This window comes from Lutjanus erythropterus, chromosome 10, assembly GCF_056507025.1.
Source record: "Lutjanus erythropterus isolate fLutEry1 chromosome 10, fLutEry1.hap2, whole genome shotgun sequence".
Lineage (NCBI taxonomy): Eukaryota > Metazoa > Chordata > Actinopteri > Lutjaniformes > Lutjanidae > Lutjanus > Lutjanus erythropterus.
Window position 1 is genome coordinate 10,951,864 of NC_139326.1, and position 15,074 is coordinate 10,966,937.

General features: G+C 39.5%; 2 protein-coding genes across 3 annotated transcripts in view; one reads left to right on the forward strand and one right to left on the reverse strand.

Moving 5' to 3' along the window:
* cds1 (CDP-diacylglycerol synthase (phosphatidate cytidylyltransferase) 1) overlaps positions 1–5,077 on the forward strand; it is a 33,238-nt gene extending 28,161 nt beyond the window's left edge. Inside the window, exons 12-14 of one of the 2 annotated variants that reach the window (XM_084728189.1) lie at positions 337–440; positions 1,564–1,719; positions 1,832–5,077. In XM_084728189.1, coding sequence (XP_084584315.1) covers positions 337–440; positions 1,564–1,699 — 240 coding nt within the window. In that variant the 3' untranslated portion in view covers positions 1,700–1,719; positions 1,832–5,077. Of the gene's footprint in view, positions 1–336; positions 441–1,563 lie in introns of both variants that reach the window. The other variant, XM_084728188.1, reaches the window with a different exon arrangement.
* A 701-nt stretch (positions 5,078–5,778) lies between these two features.
* tmem175 (transmembrane protein 175) lies at positions 5,779–11,556 on the reverse strand. Its single transcript, XM_084729464.1, has 10 exons — positions 11,205–11,556; positions 10,761–10,799; positions 10,580–10,677; positions 10,350–10,401; positions 9,865–9,900; positions 9,657–9,740; positions 9,386–9,550; positions 8,854–8,932; positions 8,625–8,760; positions 5,779–8,205 (listed from the first exon to the last, which is right to left on the reverse strand). Exons 1-10 carry the CDS (start codon positions 11,409–11,411, stop codon positions 7,533–7,535), a joined length of 1,569 nt encoding a protein of 522 aa, XP_084585590.1. The 5' UTR covers positions 11,412–11,556; the 3' UTR covers positions 5,779–7,532.
* Positions 11,557–15,074: the final 3,518 nt, after the last annotated feature.

Genomic DNA, 15,074 nt, shown 5'->3' on the forward strand with positions numbered 1-15,074 from the left:
GCGGCACCACTTCTCTCACTACGGTCTCAACGCCATGTTTGTAAGAACTCCCTGCTGTGGAAAGACTTTTCTCAAACAACTTAGTCGGTTTGTAGCATATCTCCACCTAGCGACAGCTTGTGTGTTTGACAACTGATTTTCATCAAATTGCAGCATTAAAACACCAGGGCAGAATCAAAAGAAGAAGCAAAATCTTATGTAATACCTTTGAGGAGAGAAGAGAATAATTAGACTAAAGTGTACTCAGATAGTCTCATACAGTACACTTCTTAGTCCCAGGCCCAGCAGCTACCTGAGTTCTGATGTTATGATGCCCTGATCTCACCTCTCCTGCAGGACTTTGCCAACACCATCCCCGGCCATGGGGGCATCATGGATCGATTCGACTGTCAGTACCTGATGGCCACCTTCACGCACGTCTATATAGCCAGCTTCATCAGGTAAGAAGAGGAATGGAGGCTCAGAGAGAAAGATGTCTGATAGTGAAACCTGAAAATGTGTCATCAAGTTCCTCACAAAGTCTCTGGTGTCCATAGGCTACATTTTGATATTACTAGGTTGTGCATCCTTACTTGCAGTACAGACCTGTCTGGAAAACAAATAAAACATCTTATAACAAAGGTAAACAAAAAAAAAAAGCAGTAAAGCTGAACTTGGAACTGCTTCTGATTATTGTTGCTCAAAATGGTCAAATTTGATGAAACATTTAATATAAACTTGTAAGAATAACAAACTAGTTTGTCATCAGTTGACATATATGAATTGGTTGAGGAGGGACAATTTCTCGTATCCATCGATCTTGAATTCTTTCCTTCAGACCAAGTCCTTCTCTGTAAGTTTTAGTAGCTTCCACACATTTTCCTGAACCTTTCCGTGGTTTTGACATCCTAAAGTCTGCTTAAATTGAATGATCAGGGTGTAATCCATTCTGTTCTTTACATCCCAGTACCTCCAACATGGCCAGGCATCTGGATTACTGACCAAACTGTGGAGCAAATGCTCTATTACAAACATCCCTCCAACATCTTACTTTATACCCATCATGAATATTCATGTACACATGGACAAATTAATTTTTACTCAGTCTAAACATCTAAGTTTTGTTCAAATTCTTGAGAGTGTAGGTCTGTCACCTCTCATAAAACCTACAGTCAGCCTGGTCTATTAGATTACATTGTAACCGCTCCCACAGCCAATAGTTGTCAGCCCGCAGTAAACATGTAAGCAGATTATCTTGCTAGTGGTAGTGTTACCTCAGCTAGGCTCGTCTATCATGTGACCCTCACCTTGCAGTTCTCTTCCATGTAGCAGTCTCTGGAGAGTCTTGTCAGCGACCTAAAGGTGCAGAAAGAGCTGAAGAGAGTTCCTGAGAGATTTCCTCGTTTGTTGATGTTGTCTCAGAGGCTGTTTTTCACTTACAATCAAAGGAAGCTTTTAAAATCTCCATGGGTCCATAAATGGTTTCTGGATGTGTTGTTCGTTGTAAGATGAGGCAGCTCCAAATTTGGTATTTTTTACACCCTTGTTTCCATCATAGTCACATTTTTAATTGTTGTCTTACAGGGGACCGAACCCGAGCAAGGTGCTCCAGCAGCTGTTGATGCTTCAGCCTGAACAGCAGCTCAGCATTTTCCACACTCTGCACTCCCACCTGAGAGAGAGGGACATACTGCCCCCCGCTGCTGACCAAGCTGAATGAAAGGCCGCCGGCTACATAGGGTGATGACTGGAGAGTGTGTCTGATAGTTTGGAAGGTTTGTGTAAGCATGTACATACACAAACAGGCACACACACACTGCTAAGTATGGCTGTTTGGTGTGTGTGATCCCAGGCCTCTCGCAGAGCGTCCATCGTCATCCTGTCGGCTCTTCATTCAACTTCCAACCAGCTCCAAACCATGACTTTGAACCTGAGGCAACTCTCCAGACTACGCAGAATACCCTCGTAGCAAAACAAAAAAACACACAATATCATCAACGACGACAAAAAAAAATAGCCGGTTTTGTTGCTTTCCACTTGGATCAACACATAAACAACAATACGCTTCATGAGCAAACAGGCAGTCCCCATCCCAAAAACTTACGGACTGAAGATAAAATGTCTTATCGAACAAAACAGACTTGGATGGTGGATGTGCAGTTTCCAAGTGGACGGCAAATATTGCACTGACTTTAGCTGAACAAACAGATTTAAGAAGCTTTTACCAGCATTAACTGGGCCCAAAGTGTTGGGCACATGGACCTGAGCTGCAGCACACAGACTGTTGACACTTGTCTTTCTGGGGTTTGGGTGTGGGTGAAGCGATGATGCAGCGGGGTTGTCAAACGTACTCTAGACACTGTTTTATAGACTATGCTCTGTTTAATGGTCCTAACCTCACAGCATAACTAAAGATGTAGCATGTACGCAAGTCCCGTCTTGGGCTACTGCTAAACTAAGCCATGTTTGTTCTCCTCTTCCACACTAGCTTTTAGTTTTCTGTCTAAATCTTAATAACTCGCACAATTAAAGTCAATAAATGTTGACTGTAGGCATGTTAACGCAGAAACTAGAGCATCAACACTCAAGTTAATGTATTGTACATAAATATACTGGAAATATTTAGCTGAACAAATACCTACTACATAATATAACTAACTACTTGTGTGACCTACTGGGGGAAAAGAAAAACACTTTTATGCTAGGAGAAATGATATGCAAAAAAAGAGATTTAACGCATTTGTAGCCTTTAGCATGAACAAATTAGATTTTTAACAGGTAGGGATGTAGATTTGATCTGAGGTTGCTGCTTTAGAGGGTGTGTTGGGTGACACTGTATTACAGATTGTAAAAAGGATTTAAAGGAATAGTTTGACGTTCGGCAAATATGCTTATTCCTGCCGAGAATTGCATTAGAGGATTGATAGTGCTCTCATGTTTGTGTGTGACGTATGGAGCCATAGGTGGGAGATGAATTGTGCAAAGGCTGAAAGAAGAGAGAAAAAGCTAACCTGAGTTTCACCACAGTTGTTGGTGAACAGCAGAAACTTCCTGCAGTCGTCACTAACAACCAAAAACACCTAAGAGTGAATGGTTTGTGCTCAGTTGAGCTGTTTCTTCTTGCTTGCGTTTTTTATGCTAAGCTAAGCTGATCACCTGCTAGCTCTAGAATCTATACTAAACACACATACATGAGCAAGATATTTATCTTCTTATTTCATGCTGGCAAAGACAGCAGATATTTACCAAAGGGTGAACTATTCCTTTAAAAAAAAAAGACTGCGCTTCCTTTATCGATTTAACCAATGATTTTAGTTGCACTGTAGCAGTTGGGGTGGAGAAAAATCTCTCTTAAAAATCGTGCTGTTTCTTCTTCTTATGCATTAAATCACTGTTAAATTATTAAGTTTTGAATGTAGTTTGCAATATAAGATGTTATCAATGATAACATAAGATTTACATTTGAAGCCTATACACGGTACATTGTATGTGTATATACAGTACTGTATTTACACATATCTGTAAGTATGTAAAAATCTGATGCTCTGACTCGTGGGTTATTAGCAATATTTTCATCTTATGCAAGTTGCAATTTGATTCCTTAGAATAAAGGTTGAATAATTTGATTCTACAGGAGATCAGTGGCACTTACAATTGGTCACATGTTCACCAGTGTGATAAATGAGAGACAATGCATTATGGGTGTGTTATGAGGCCGATGGAGCCGAAGAGGTTCTCTGATTGAATCCAGATCTTTTCGGTGAGAAATGTTTACCAAAGCACTGTCTGATTAACACTGATTTCCTTCCGTTATCGGAGAAGCTCCAGAGCCCGGGTGCAAATGACCATCTCCCTTCTCTTCCATCGTCCTCTCTTTGTTCTGAAAAACTGCAAAACAAGGAGGGAGTTTGAAGAGACGGGGGTGCTAACATTTGCATCTCTGGCCTGTGCAGTGTGTCACTGTTCACCTCCTTCAGTTGTTGGACGATGAGGATGTTTTAATTTATTTGTTCTGTTCGTTTTCCTCATAGAAGTGCATTTTTGTGTGTTTTCCCCTCCATTTGAAGTGAATGGGGGGGTTGCTGGGTGGATTTTTGGGACCAGCTGTATTGTACTGTATAAATCTATGAAACCCTCTTGCTGGTAAAACACACACTACTGCTTTACAGGCTTTTCTCTATTCAACCTTCTCTGTCCAGCATAGACACTGAACAATATGAAGCAAAGCATGTTGACATGTGGGCAGTGTTCAGACTAAAGCAATCTGACCAAAAATCAACCGGCAGATGGTCGAATTATTTACTTTTTTTATTTTAAAGCTGTTTAGTATGGAGTCTAGAATGTGCCACTGGAATAAAAAAAAAAGTCAGAGCATTTGTGAATGACATGAAGACTCAGACAACTGAATTTTAAAATAGTTGCTGATAATTTTTTTTTATCAGCTAATCAATTAATTGACTACTTGTTTCAGCTCTAGTTGGAGGACATAAACAGAATAGCAAAATCAATTTAAATGTAAAATTGATTGTCTCAAAAGACAATAATGAAGCAGAACTTCATTAATAGGCAAAAAAAAATGTTTTTATGAACATTATCAATCATTGTAAGTAAGTTTAATTACTTTACTGTATAAATACACCTATTATTGTAGTTAAGAAGTTATTATTCCATAGGCAAAATCGAGACTCCACAGTTGTAGTTCAATTTAGATCAAAGTTGTTGTGTGGAATAATTTATGTTTTTAAGTTATGAAGGTGAAACACTCATTATGGTACACAAACATGAAGGTAGGAGAGAAAAAGCTAGTTTTAGTAGCCCAGATGTCAGGTAATGATGCACTGCAGATGTTTGATTGCTCATCTTTTTAATTTATCATTTTTGTGTATAATTTGTGTGATTTGCTTTGAGCAGAAATGTTTTCTAATGGAGATCTATAGCTTTTGGAGTGGATAAGATTAAAAATTATACTGAGGGAGAATGCTGTTAATATATAGGGGGAATATGAAGTAAAGTATAAACCACATATTGATATCTTGTTAGGGATACTGTAAAGCTGTTTACTGTATGGAGGTGAATAAAGTTTTTTTTTTCTTTAAAATGTTTCATGTGTGTTTGATGATAAGACAGAGAATTCACTTTCACACTGAAGGAGCAACTTCAGATTTATTCACAGAACAAAGCCTGACAGTTCATGATTTGACGTTTAAAAAAGGATTTTGCAGCGTTTGCACTCACGTAACTAAACAGACAACACGTACTGTAAGCACTGAGGACAAATCCGTCAGACAGAATATTTGGAAAGGGATTTTTCTGGCAAAGGGCTGCATGATATGGTAAAAAAATCATTATTATGACAGACATTACAATATGATTTCACAATTGGCACAAATCTTTGCATCACAATTTTAATTTTTGCTGAAAAAAAAAATTAAAACCATGATGACAAGATGTGTGTTGGGGTCTGTACCAGACAAACATGTTTTCATACATCAAAACAAGATCTGTAGGCCAAAGCATCTCTGCAGCACGTAAGTCCTTCATTATAATGATGTTTTGTCAATTTGGATTTTGCACTGGGGCATATTGTGATTTTGATTAATTGTTTAGCCACACTCTGGCCTCAACAAACAAACCACCATGTTGGAGGAATGACAACAAATTAAAAGAATCATTATCATGACGAACAGCAAAAGAAAGGACATTTCTTCCTCTACAAAATCATATAAATTACCATTCTCCCATCCTAATCAAACAACAGATCATTAGATACAAATATTCAAAAAAAATAAAACCATATCTATCTTCATATCTGGAGGCTTTTCTCCATAACAGAAAAAACAAACTGGAATGACAAGTGTTTAACCAATCACAAACAAGCTTTTCACATGCACACATTCTTAAAAAGCAATAATTTGACTTTTCTTTTTTCATGTCACTCTTTCAACTCCGTGTTTTGTCCTTGTCAGTATATATCTTAAATATCTTTCGACCATCTGATGGGCTTCCATTAAAGTGCGTCTCAGTTTTGAGTTCCCTTTGAGTCAGTATCTAACACACATACAGTAATTGTTACATCACAGCAGAGCACATCATCATCATCATCACAGCGATGAAAATGGCTTCAGTATCTCAGGAATATTTAACAGAAACCACAGTGACCCCTTCTGGACAAATGCACCACACCTGACTGTACAAACCTCCCTGAAAACAGAACGATAATTTCCAGTTAAAATGAATTTGTTCTGATGTTAATGAAATGTATTAACAAACATATTATTTTCAAGAAAGCCTGAAATCATTTACACTAAAACTAAAAACAACACTAATGCACAGTCTGTCCTTTTTCTACTTTTAAACTTACATTTAAGTGCACCGTCTTCCTATTAAAAGATCATAGTTGAAATAAAACAGCATTGTGACATGGGTTTTAAAAAAAAGGTGGTGTTACATTCCAGTGGACATTTCACAAAAATATCTTAATCAGAATATTTCAAAATAGTGCAATTTCAAATTTTATGGCCGTACCCGTTCGGTACAGTGTTGAAGGTGCTCAAAACTACAGACTTGAACCCGAGCTTGTTTGCTAACAGGTCTACTCGAACATTTATATTGGGACAAATTTGAGAAAACAAAACGTCATGTGCCGCGCACAAAGTATTTAAAACATCAGCTTTCATGTTTGCATTTCTGCAACTGTCTTCTCTGTGTAATAATAATAATAAAGGCTGAATTAAAACCAGAGCAGTGGGACGGACTGTTAATCTTACTGAGCTTGGCACAGTCTGTATACAGGTGACATGTATAATCAGCTAAGTCATGACATAGCTTATATGATTATAAGGCATCCCTGAAAACAGAAATTAGCCGCTCTCATTTTTTATGTTTCACTACGCTGGGACATTAACCACCTCTAGCTGCTATAACTCGATGAAGTAAGTCTGTGAATGTGAGAAAACATGACGTGAATTAAGCTTTAATACATTATCTCATATGTCAATATGATTTACGCCTGAGTGATGTTAGATTGTTATTGGTAATGGGGGTTGTTTAAGAATAAAGAAAATAACTCCCATGAACGTCATTAAATTTCATCTTTTGTTATTGTTTTGAATAAGGGACCCCTAGTGGCATAAATTACATACTGCACATTTAAAATGTAGGTTTTGAATCCTTGAAGATGATTGTTGATTATTTGCCAGTCAAAACTAACATCAGTATATTCTTATACAGTGTTAAAAAAACAAAAAACAAAATAAATTGATTGGCTTTGGCTGCAAGTATCCTTCACTACTTTGGTCCACTGTGTTTTCTAAATCTTTATGGCTTCCACACTTTGCCTTCAACATGTCTGATCACATCTGATCCCATTTGCGCTGATTCCCTCTTAAGATCTGAACCAGTTTTAATGCTGAAAAGAGAGCAATCTTCTTTTCCACATGGTTACCAATTCAAACCTTTACAGTAACTCTTTCAGAGACCAAGCAGTTTCGCAATAATGCCTCATTCCTCTGTCAGTTAGCTTGATTTCCAGTGGCCACTTCCCTTCAAACTAGCTAGGTAACTAAAGCGTTGAATGGCACTCTTGTGTCTTCATCTTCCTCTTCTACAATAGACCTCGGGTCGGGCCTATCAGGACAGAAAATCAGCCGTAGCAAAGCTAGCCCGACGCGCACCAACAGCCTCAACACAAGAAAAGCAAAAGGCACTGTGATTTCCATCAGGTGGAAAATTGGGGCGCTAAATTTACTCAACATACATGTGAGGAAAAATGTCCCCAGAGCTACACAGGGGTACAGAGCTAGCTTAGCTAGCATGAACACATGCTCACGTCCACCATAACGTACATAAGGGTGCAGAGTATCTTGTTCGTTATACAGAGCGACTACCCAAATAGCAAGCTGAAATATACCCGCAAAGAAAATAATCACACAGCTAATCTGAATGGCTTCCAATTCGTTGCGAGAGTTGGGTGGGAATTCATGTGTTAGCTGGTAGGCTAAAGGCAAACCTCCGACAAACGCCAGTGAGAAGGTGTTCAGCAGGCCCATGAAGCGTGTCGCCTTGATGACATGGAGGAAGAGCGAGTGGTGCACAAACCACAGAAGGCCAACCGTGGCAAAGGAACCAAAGTAGGCGAGGTACTCTGGGCCGTAGACCTGCAGAGCTGCTATGAGGCTGCCGCCAAACTGCTTCTGCACGTCGCTCGGGTCTGGAACATTGTCCTCACTGAAGGGAGGAACCAGAAAGGACAACTGTTAAGAGGTATCTCAGCACACTTCAATGCACTATTCTTACACTATTCCTCACACTTAATGCATAATTATTTAATTTTACTGCAAATTAAGCAAAATCTTCTGCAAGATGTTGCTAAAAACTTTGGCACTCGCCAAAAAGTAAAATGCAGGTATAATAAGAGTGCTGCAAGGATGACATATTTTTATAGGTCACCTTAGAAGTCTATTGGTGTATTAATTACAGTGAGTCCAACATGTGTACAGCGTTCATATGCTGCATACGATTAAATGTGAACATGGGGTCTCCTGAGAGCTTTGTGTTTTTATTTGTTACACTGTTTGACATGTTTTGCACAGAAAATCCATATGTGGCATATGTCTAGCCATGCCAGGAGGGAAAGTGAAACAAACCATATGTCCAGGATGAGAAGCGTTGCTACGATGGCATAAACTCCATCACTGAAAGCCTCCACCCGCTCCTTGCTGAGGGTCTCATTGGGCATGTAGGAATAAAACAACATGGAGTCTGGAGTCTCCGCCACCTGACCTGAAATGGACAAGATTTGGTTTATGTTTTGAAAAGGTGGCACACAAAACAAATCTACATTCACAACCGAAATAGACGAAACTGACGGGTTACCGATCGCTTTGCTGCGACACCACTTCAAAAACTGGGAGATGTACGGCAAGAAGATGACAATCGCCAACAGCACGTAAGACTGAAAGACAGAATAAAAGGGTCAGTGGCCTTTATATATATGAACTCTTCTTGTGATAACAGTGAACACAAGTTCAGATGTTTTATTAATGGTGAGTAGCTGAAAAATGGCGTCGTGAAAACACTTGTAAGGATGATCTTTCTAAGGTCCTTTTTTTAAAACCTGTGAAAAAAATGTGCAAAAAAGGTTTTGGCAGGTGGAAAAAAACTGTCAAGATCATGATCAGTGTTTGTTATTGTAATACTCATTTCAGCCACAAGAGGCTACAGTGCAACACTAAGGCGTTGTTTTGTTCTCACTCTCACCACACTAAGCTGTATATTCATCTGTAGTGAAATAATCATTGGCTGCAGCGAACAGATCCCTCACCACAATCTCTAACCTTCTAATCATCTACTGATGTTCAAATGTGGCATCTTTACACCGCTGAAGAAAAAAGTAGATGCTGCCTACCAGCTGGAAGAAAATGAAGGAGAAGATGCTGGCGAAGAAACACATGATGGGAACCCGCATGATGACTTTGAGGATGTGGTGTTTGTAGAAGGTCTGGTTCTCTGAGATCTGGATCTGTTCGTTCAGCAGGAACGGACGGCTGAAGGCGTACAACACAATCACCGACTAGGGAAACAAGACACAGGATTTCACAGTATGGAAATGCAATAACTGCTAAGAGTCTGGTTGTTTTTGAGGGCAAAATGATCTGAAAGCGCTTTAATTGTCTCACCTGAATGACGCCCATCACCATCACACAACCACAGAAGAGTAAAATCCCGAGGACGTGGTTGGGGAACGTGGCCATCAGAGAGAACTGCAGAGATAAAAACGCACCGTACATTAGAGTGCTTGAATGATATCAGTCAACTTAACACGTGTTTGTGCAAACAGTGTGATTGTTTCAACTCCTGCTTAGCGCTGCAGCGACTCATACTCACTGTGTACGGTAGGAAGGTTATCAGCATCATGCAGGCCTGAATTAGAACCGAAAGCAGAACCTCACATTAAAGAAAAGGAAACAAACTCACCACAGAAAACAAAGTTTCCTCCACAAGTAAAAATATGTACTACAGCACTGACAAATGTGACTCTGCTTTCTCTTAGCAGGGGAATTGGCTGGTTATTACTATTTTTTTAGTATTATTTATGATATATTTGTGAATGGAATCAGTAACCAATATTAACTGATTTATAGGGCAACCAGTCGTCCTGAAAAATTCAGAATAGTCCTAAATTTGGAGCAGTTGTTCTGAATCCTTATCTTACCTAAAAATGTATTAAGTACATACTTGCAATTTAATTCTCCTTCATGACATATCCAAGATAATCATAATACTTGAAGGTAGACGCCAATTAACACAACCAAAAAATGATATTGATAATGGTATTAGATGCACAGTGATTGCACTGATACTGTACTTACAAGGTTCAGCAATGCAAGACAATCATCGATGCGTGCAATTACTTGAAATAATCTGTGAAACACAAAGAACGAAGAAGTGATAAATAACAGACATCAAAACTGCTGTTATACAGTGGCCTTTAGCTCAGTTGGTACTCTGCCTTCCCCTTCCCTGCCCTCACTCCAGCTGTCCTATCAAATAAAGTAAAACCCCAAAATGTTAATAATCAAACAAAAAATAAATAACTCACCTGATATGAGCAGCCCATGCAACAGTCACAATCAGGAATGTCATTAAGTAAACAGCGATCTTTGTTGTAAGCAGAAGCTGAACACTCTCCCTCAACTCCTGCAAGACATACACGGATTTATAAACAGGAGGAAAATAATGACATATGCTATTACACATCTATTACTATTAACAAACATTACCTCATTATCTTCCACTTTTGTATGGGCAACAGGTAATATCTGTGAATAAAGGAAACTGCATTAGGAGCCATGATAACAACCTGATCTGAGCAGAAAGCCTGTTTTCTGCATGTCAAAGGCCATATTATGAAGATTATCGTGGCTAATTTAAACCCGTGTTTTTAGAAAGTTTGATTGAAATGTAGTGCGACAGAGGTACTAATACTAAAACCAGTATCACTACCAGTAAAATGAAAATAGTCAAGTATTTAAAATAAGCAGGAAATTACTTTAATAAATTTACTTTCACCAAAGTTATTGAACACGGGGAATAATAATAATAAAGTGATGCTACAGCTATGCGTCTCCTATCATCTGTTTCAGTGTCTCTGCAGGCCACACAGCGGAGCGCTACCCAGCATGCTCTTCTTCAGATGTTAAATCTCGGCAAATGAAATTAAGTACCATGACGGTGGCGATGATGGAGATGAGGGCATCGCTGTAGGCCAGCAGTCTGTGGGAGGACTGGGTGCCGCTGGGGCCCATCCTGTCCGACAGAGCAGCGCTGTCCAGGAACGAGGAGGAGGAGGCGGTGTGGCTCCTCGCGCCCTTCTTCTCCATCTCCTCCTCGACGTGGTGCTCTATGATGTCGCTGTCGTCGTTTTCCCCCATCCTGGAGGAGCTACAGGGGCGCAGAGGAGGCTGCAAGGAGCATGGAGGCAGTGGAGGGACGGAGCTGTTTGCAAACAGCCAGAAATCAGCTGATTGAGGGGGGAGAAACAGGAAGTAGCTGTCCGGTTGTTTTCCTGTTGGCAGCAAAGATCGTTTATTGAGGAAGAGATGTCACTCGGTGTAGAAACATACAGTAGTACAAAGCTGATTATTAAACCTTCATTGTTTACATCAAAGTCTGCTTCAAAGCCTTGATTTTTTTTGCCTCTTCCTGGTGCGTGTTTGGTGATTGGTGGGATGGCGTGACCACTGGCACAAATGCAGGCCTATATTTTGTTGTGTGCATCCTTCAGCATCCCCATGCACATTCACAAAATGATGACAGCATTAAGAATATGCAAACAAAACAAGGGTTCACTCTTTAGAACATTGCTCTGCATCAAAAACAATGAGAACATGTTGGAAGTAACTGTTAACTTTAACATGTCATATCTTGGATCTGTAGATTAGTAAATTAACCTGAATTAGTGTCGATTTGTGTCTCGTGTAATTAGTGTAGTTTTTACAGTTACCTGGCTGTTTCTCTTAAAAATAAAAGCCCCAGTAGGTTATTTGACAACACATCCTGCTGCACTGAAACTATTTCCTATGCTTTAGACTGAAAGCAGACTTTTGATTTAGTTCCTGGATAAAGGAGCAGAGTGAGACCTCTGTAACTTTTCTCTCCTCTGTCATGACTATTTGGGTCTGGGTAAATAAGTTTTAATTTTTTTTCTTTTTTTTTTTCTCAATTATTTTGATATATATCTTTTTGGCTAGATGACGGTGATGTTGGAGCTCCCGGATGAGGACCTTCATATTGACGCAGTGGCTTCCATCCACAGGGAAATCAAGGACTTTCCCTCCATCAGCACAAGAGAGCAGAGCAGAGCAGTGCAGTCAGCATCACCTCATCTCTGAGGTGAAGCTGGAATCACATATTGCCGTTTATTTTGTTTTGGTTCGGAAAAGAACTGTCTTTAAAAAGAAATAGTGAACCCAGAGGAAAATTGTAACTCCCGGGGATGTCCTCACACCTCCATCTGCTGGTGACAATATAATAATAATAATAATAATAATAATAATAATAATAATAATAATAATAATCCGCAATATATTCTCAAAATATCTGTAAAATATCACAGAACATATACACTGCTACCAGCATAGACCAATACAGCTGTGCTGATAACATCTGCAACACATGCACTAAATAGTTTCAGCGTCCCTGAAAGAAGATAAACTGAATTCATAACAATGTACCCTCCATTAGATTCCTGCTTATTAAGTTGATTAAGTTGCTGTCATATACTCAGGTCCTTACTTGGGTTGTGTACATCTGCAAAAAGGCTCGACTGAACAAAGTCAACAACACTTACAAGTAGCTGCAGATTAGCTCTCCCGTAATGTGGCCACTTATTTAGATCACTGTGTGATCTAAAATCTACTGAAGGTCTGTTGTTTGGTTACTGATTGCAGATTAGACCTGTGAAACACTCTTCTGCCTCTAGAGGGCGACATTATACTGTATCTGACACTGACGCTTGGAGTTTGGAGATTCCCTCAACCTGTTGTCCTATAACCCTCAGGGCTTGTATGGGTGCTGGAAATCCTTGAAAACACTTGAATTGTAATGTAGTGTTTTCAGGGTTGGAAAAGCAGTTGCATTACTTTCATAATAAATTGCTACCTGACTGAACTGTTTGCTTTTTAAAGTCTGTTTTCAGGTAAAAAGGAGGTTTTCTTCTAAACACATTATACAGTTGAACATAGCTGCTGGAGGTCGGGGTATCAGGGATACAGGGGCCAAGCCTGGGGCAAGTCTGGAGTCTTGGATCTGGCTTTGGGTCCCAGTGTTTTTCCACCAGTCTTATTCCACTCAGGTTCCACCAGGACAGCCAGTGCCTCAGGCAACACCTTGGGCTGTCTCTCCTAATGATGTCTCTGCATCCTGGGGTCCTGGGGTCAACTTGTTAACCAAGTAGACATTTTAAAGGGCAATAAGTACGATTTTAGCGGCAAACGTGACTGTAGTACAACTGCAGGGGGTTGATCTCTGCTAATGCTGCAGCTTAGCAGTAATCAATGACTCACTGACTCTCAATATTGACCTGTATTCTGCCTTTGAAACACAAAATTCTCTGTGTGTAGACAGTGAGGACAATTTTTCAACTGCAAAACAATTCAAATGTGTTAATGCTGCACGTTTGGTTATTTCCCCCCAAAATTCTGGTGTTGTTTTGTGCCAAAATACTCCTAATTGTCTCTTGTGTGTGATATTTAAATATTAAGTGCCCACAATTTAAATGGGAAGTAGTCGCAAGATAACATCGGTCATTATGCATAGAAATTGTTGCATGTACTTCATACTACCACTGTTTACAGACACCTCAATGTAACCCCAGAGTTAATTAAGTTTTTGGGCTGTTGAGATCAGCAGAACAAAATGAAAACACATTACTGATATGAAAACTTATTAAAGGTAACGTGTTGATCTGCAATAAAAATTAGTGTTCTGCTCTACATTAAAACTCTCTAAGTATAATGATTCTACTCCCTTCCCCAGTTGACTGTTGGGTTATTGATGAGCTAATATGTAAATGTATTTGGAATAAAGGCTGTCCTAAACTAAAATTAGCAGTACTGAAAAGACCAAAGATCAGGGTAGGCTTTCCTTTTGTAACTTTAAAATCTACCGTCAGTCCTTTCAGCTACTTCCTGTTCAATTCAAACCATGGCCCTAATAAAGTATTAATACATTGATGATTCAAACAGTGACAAAGGTATACTTGGAAGTGTGCCGACTCTTTGACCTTTCTGGCTCAACTTTTATTTCTACTTGTAGGTAAGGTCAGTATTTAAGTCATATGATGTGCGACAAGGAACCAGGTTGTAAAACAAAAACAGTGAGCTGAAAGAGCCATAAACACTCACAGGGGTTGAAGGGAACTGCAGAGTTGGGTAATAATTCTCTAAAGGTGTGTCACTATGAGCGACTCCTTTCATATTACTCATTTTATCATCATATACACATTGATAAATGCAGCTGTAAGTTAAACACACATTTTCTGATGAACAAGTTAATAAAAACTCTCTGATAAAGATGACTTTAATCATCTAAAGTAAGTGGCTGAAATTCTCACTTCATAAAGTCTATGACCCTCCAGGTTTGCCCTGTAGGGTTTGTATTGTACGCAGTTAGGTCGGAGGAGATAATTTGTCCTTGGTGGCTTTTCATCTTGTCCCTGGTTAGTTACCGTACAATCAAGCAAACCAATCAAGGCAGCACAAAGGGAAGTGATAGTTGAAGCGAGTGGCTGACATAAAAGCCCCCTTTTACTGTTTCCAAAAGACATATTTAATGAGTGAGAGGGCATTCACTGCATGCAAATGTAGCCTAGCAACTAAGAGCTACCCACAACCCCATACTGAGGTGTTTGTGAGCAAATCACGAGACAGACAAGCCAAATCACCACTTACACAGCAAACCTTGTCAAAAGGTGCCATTTTCAGGATCCTCAAAGTAAATGAGTGAAATGAGGATGCTTTTAGAGTGTTCCTCTCTAAAATATCTTTTAGTTGTTCTTTAAGGAAACACCCGAAATGTTCACACCTGTGTAATAC

Excerpts from the sequence above, each read along its gene's own strand:
- tmem175 (XM_084729464.1), bottom strand. The coding sequence starts at position 11,411 with ATGGGGGAAAACGACGACAGCGACATCATAGAGCACCACGTCGAGGAG. Across the intron at positions 10,678-10,760 it reads CAAAAGTGGAAGATAATGAG|GAGTTGAGGGAGAGTGTTCA; the intron begins GTAATGTTTGTT and ends TATGTCTTGCAG. Across the intron at positions 9,741-9,864 it reads TAACCTTCCTACCGTACACA|TTCTCTCTGATGGCCACGTT; the intron begins GTGAGTATGAGT and ends TTATCTCTGCAG.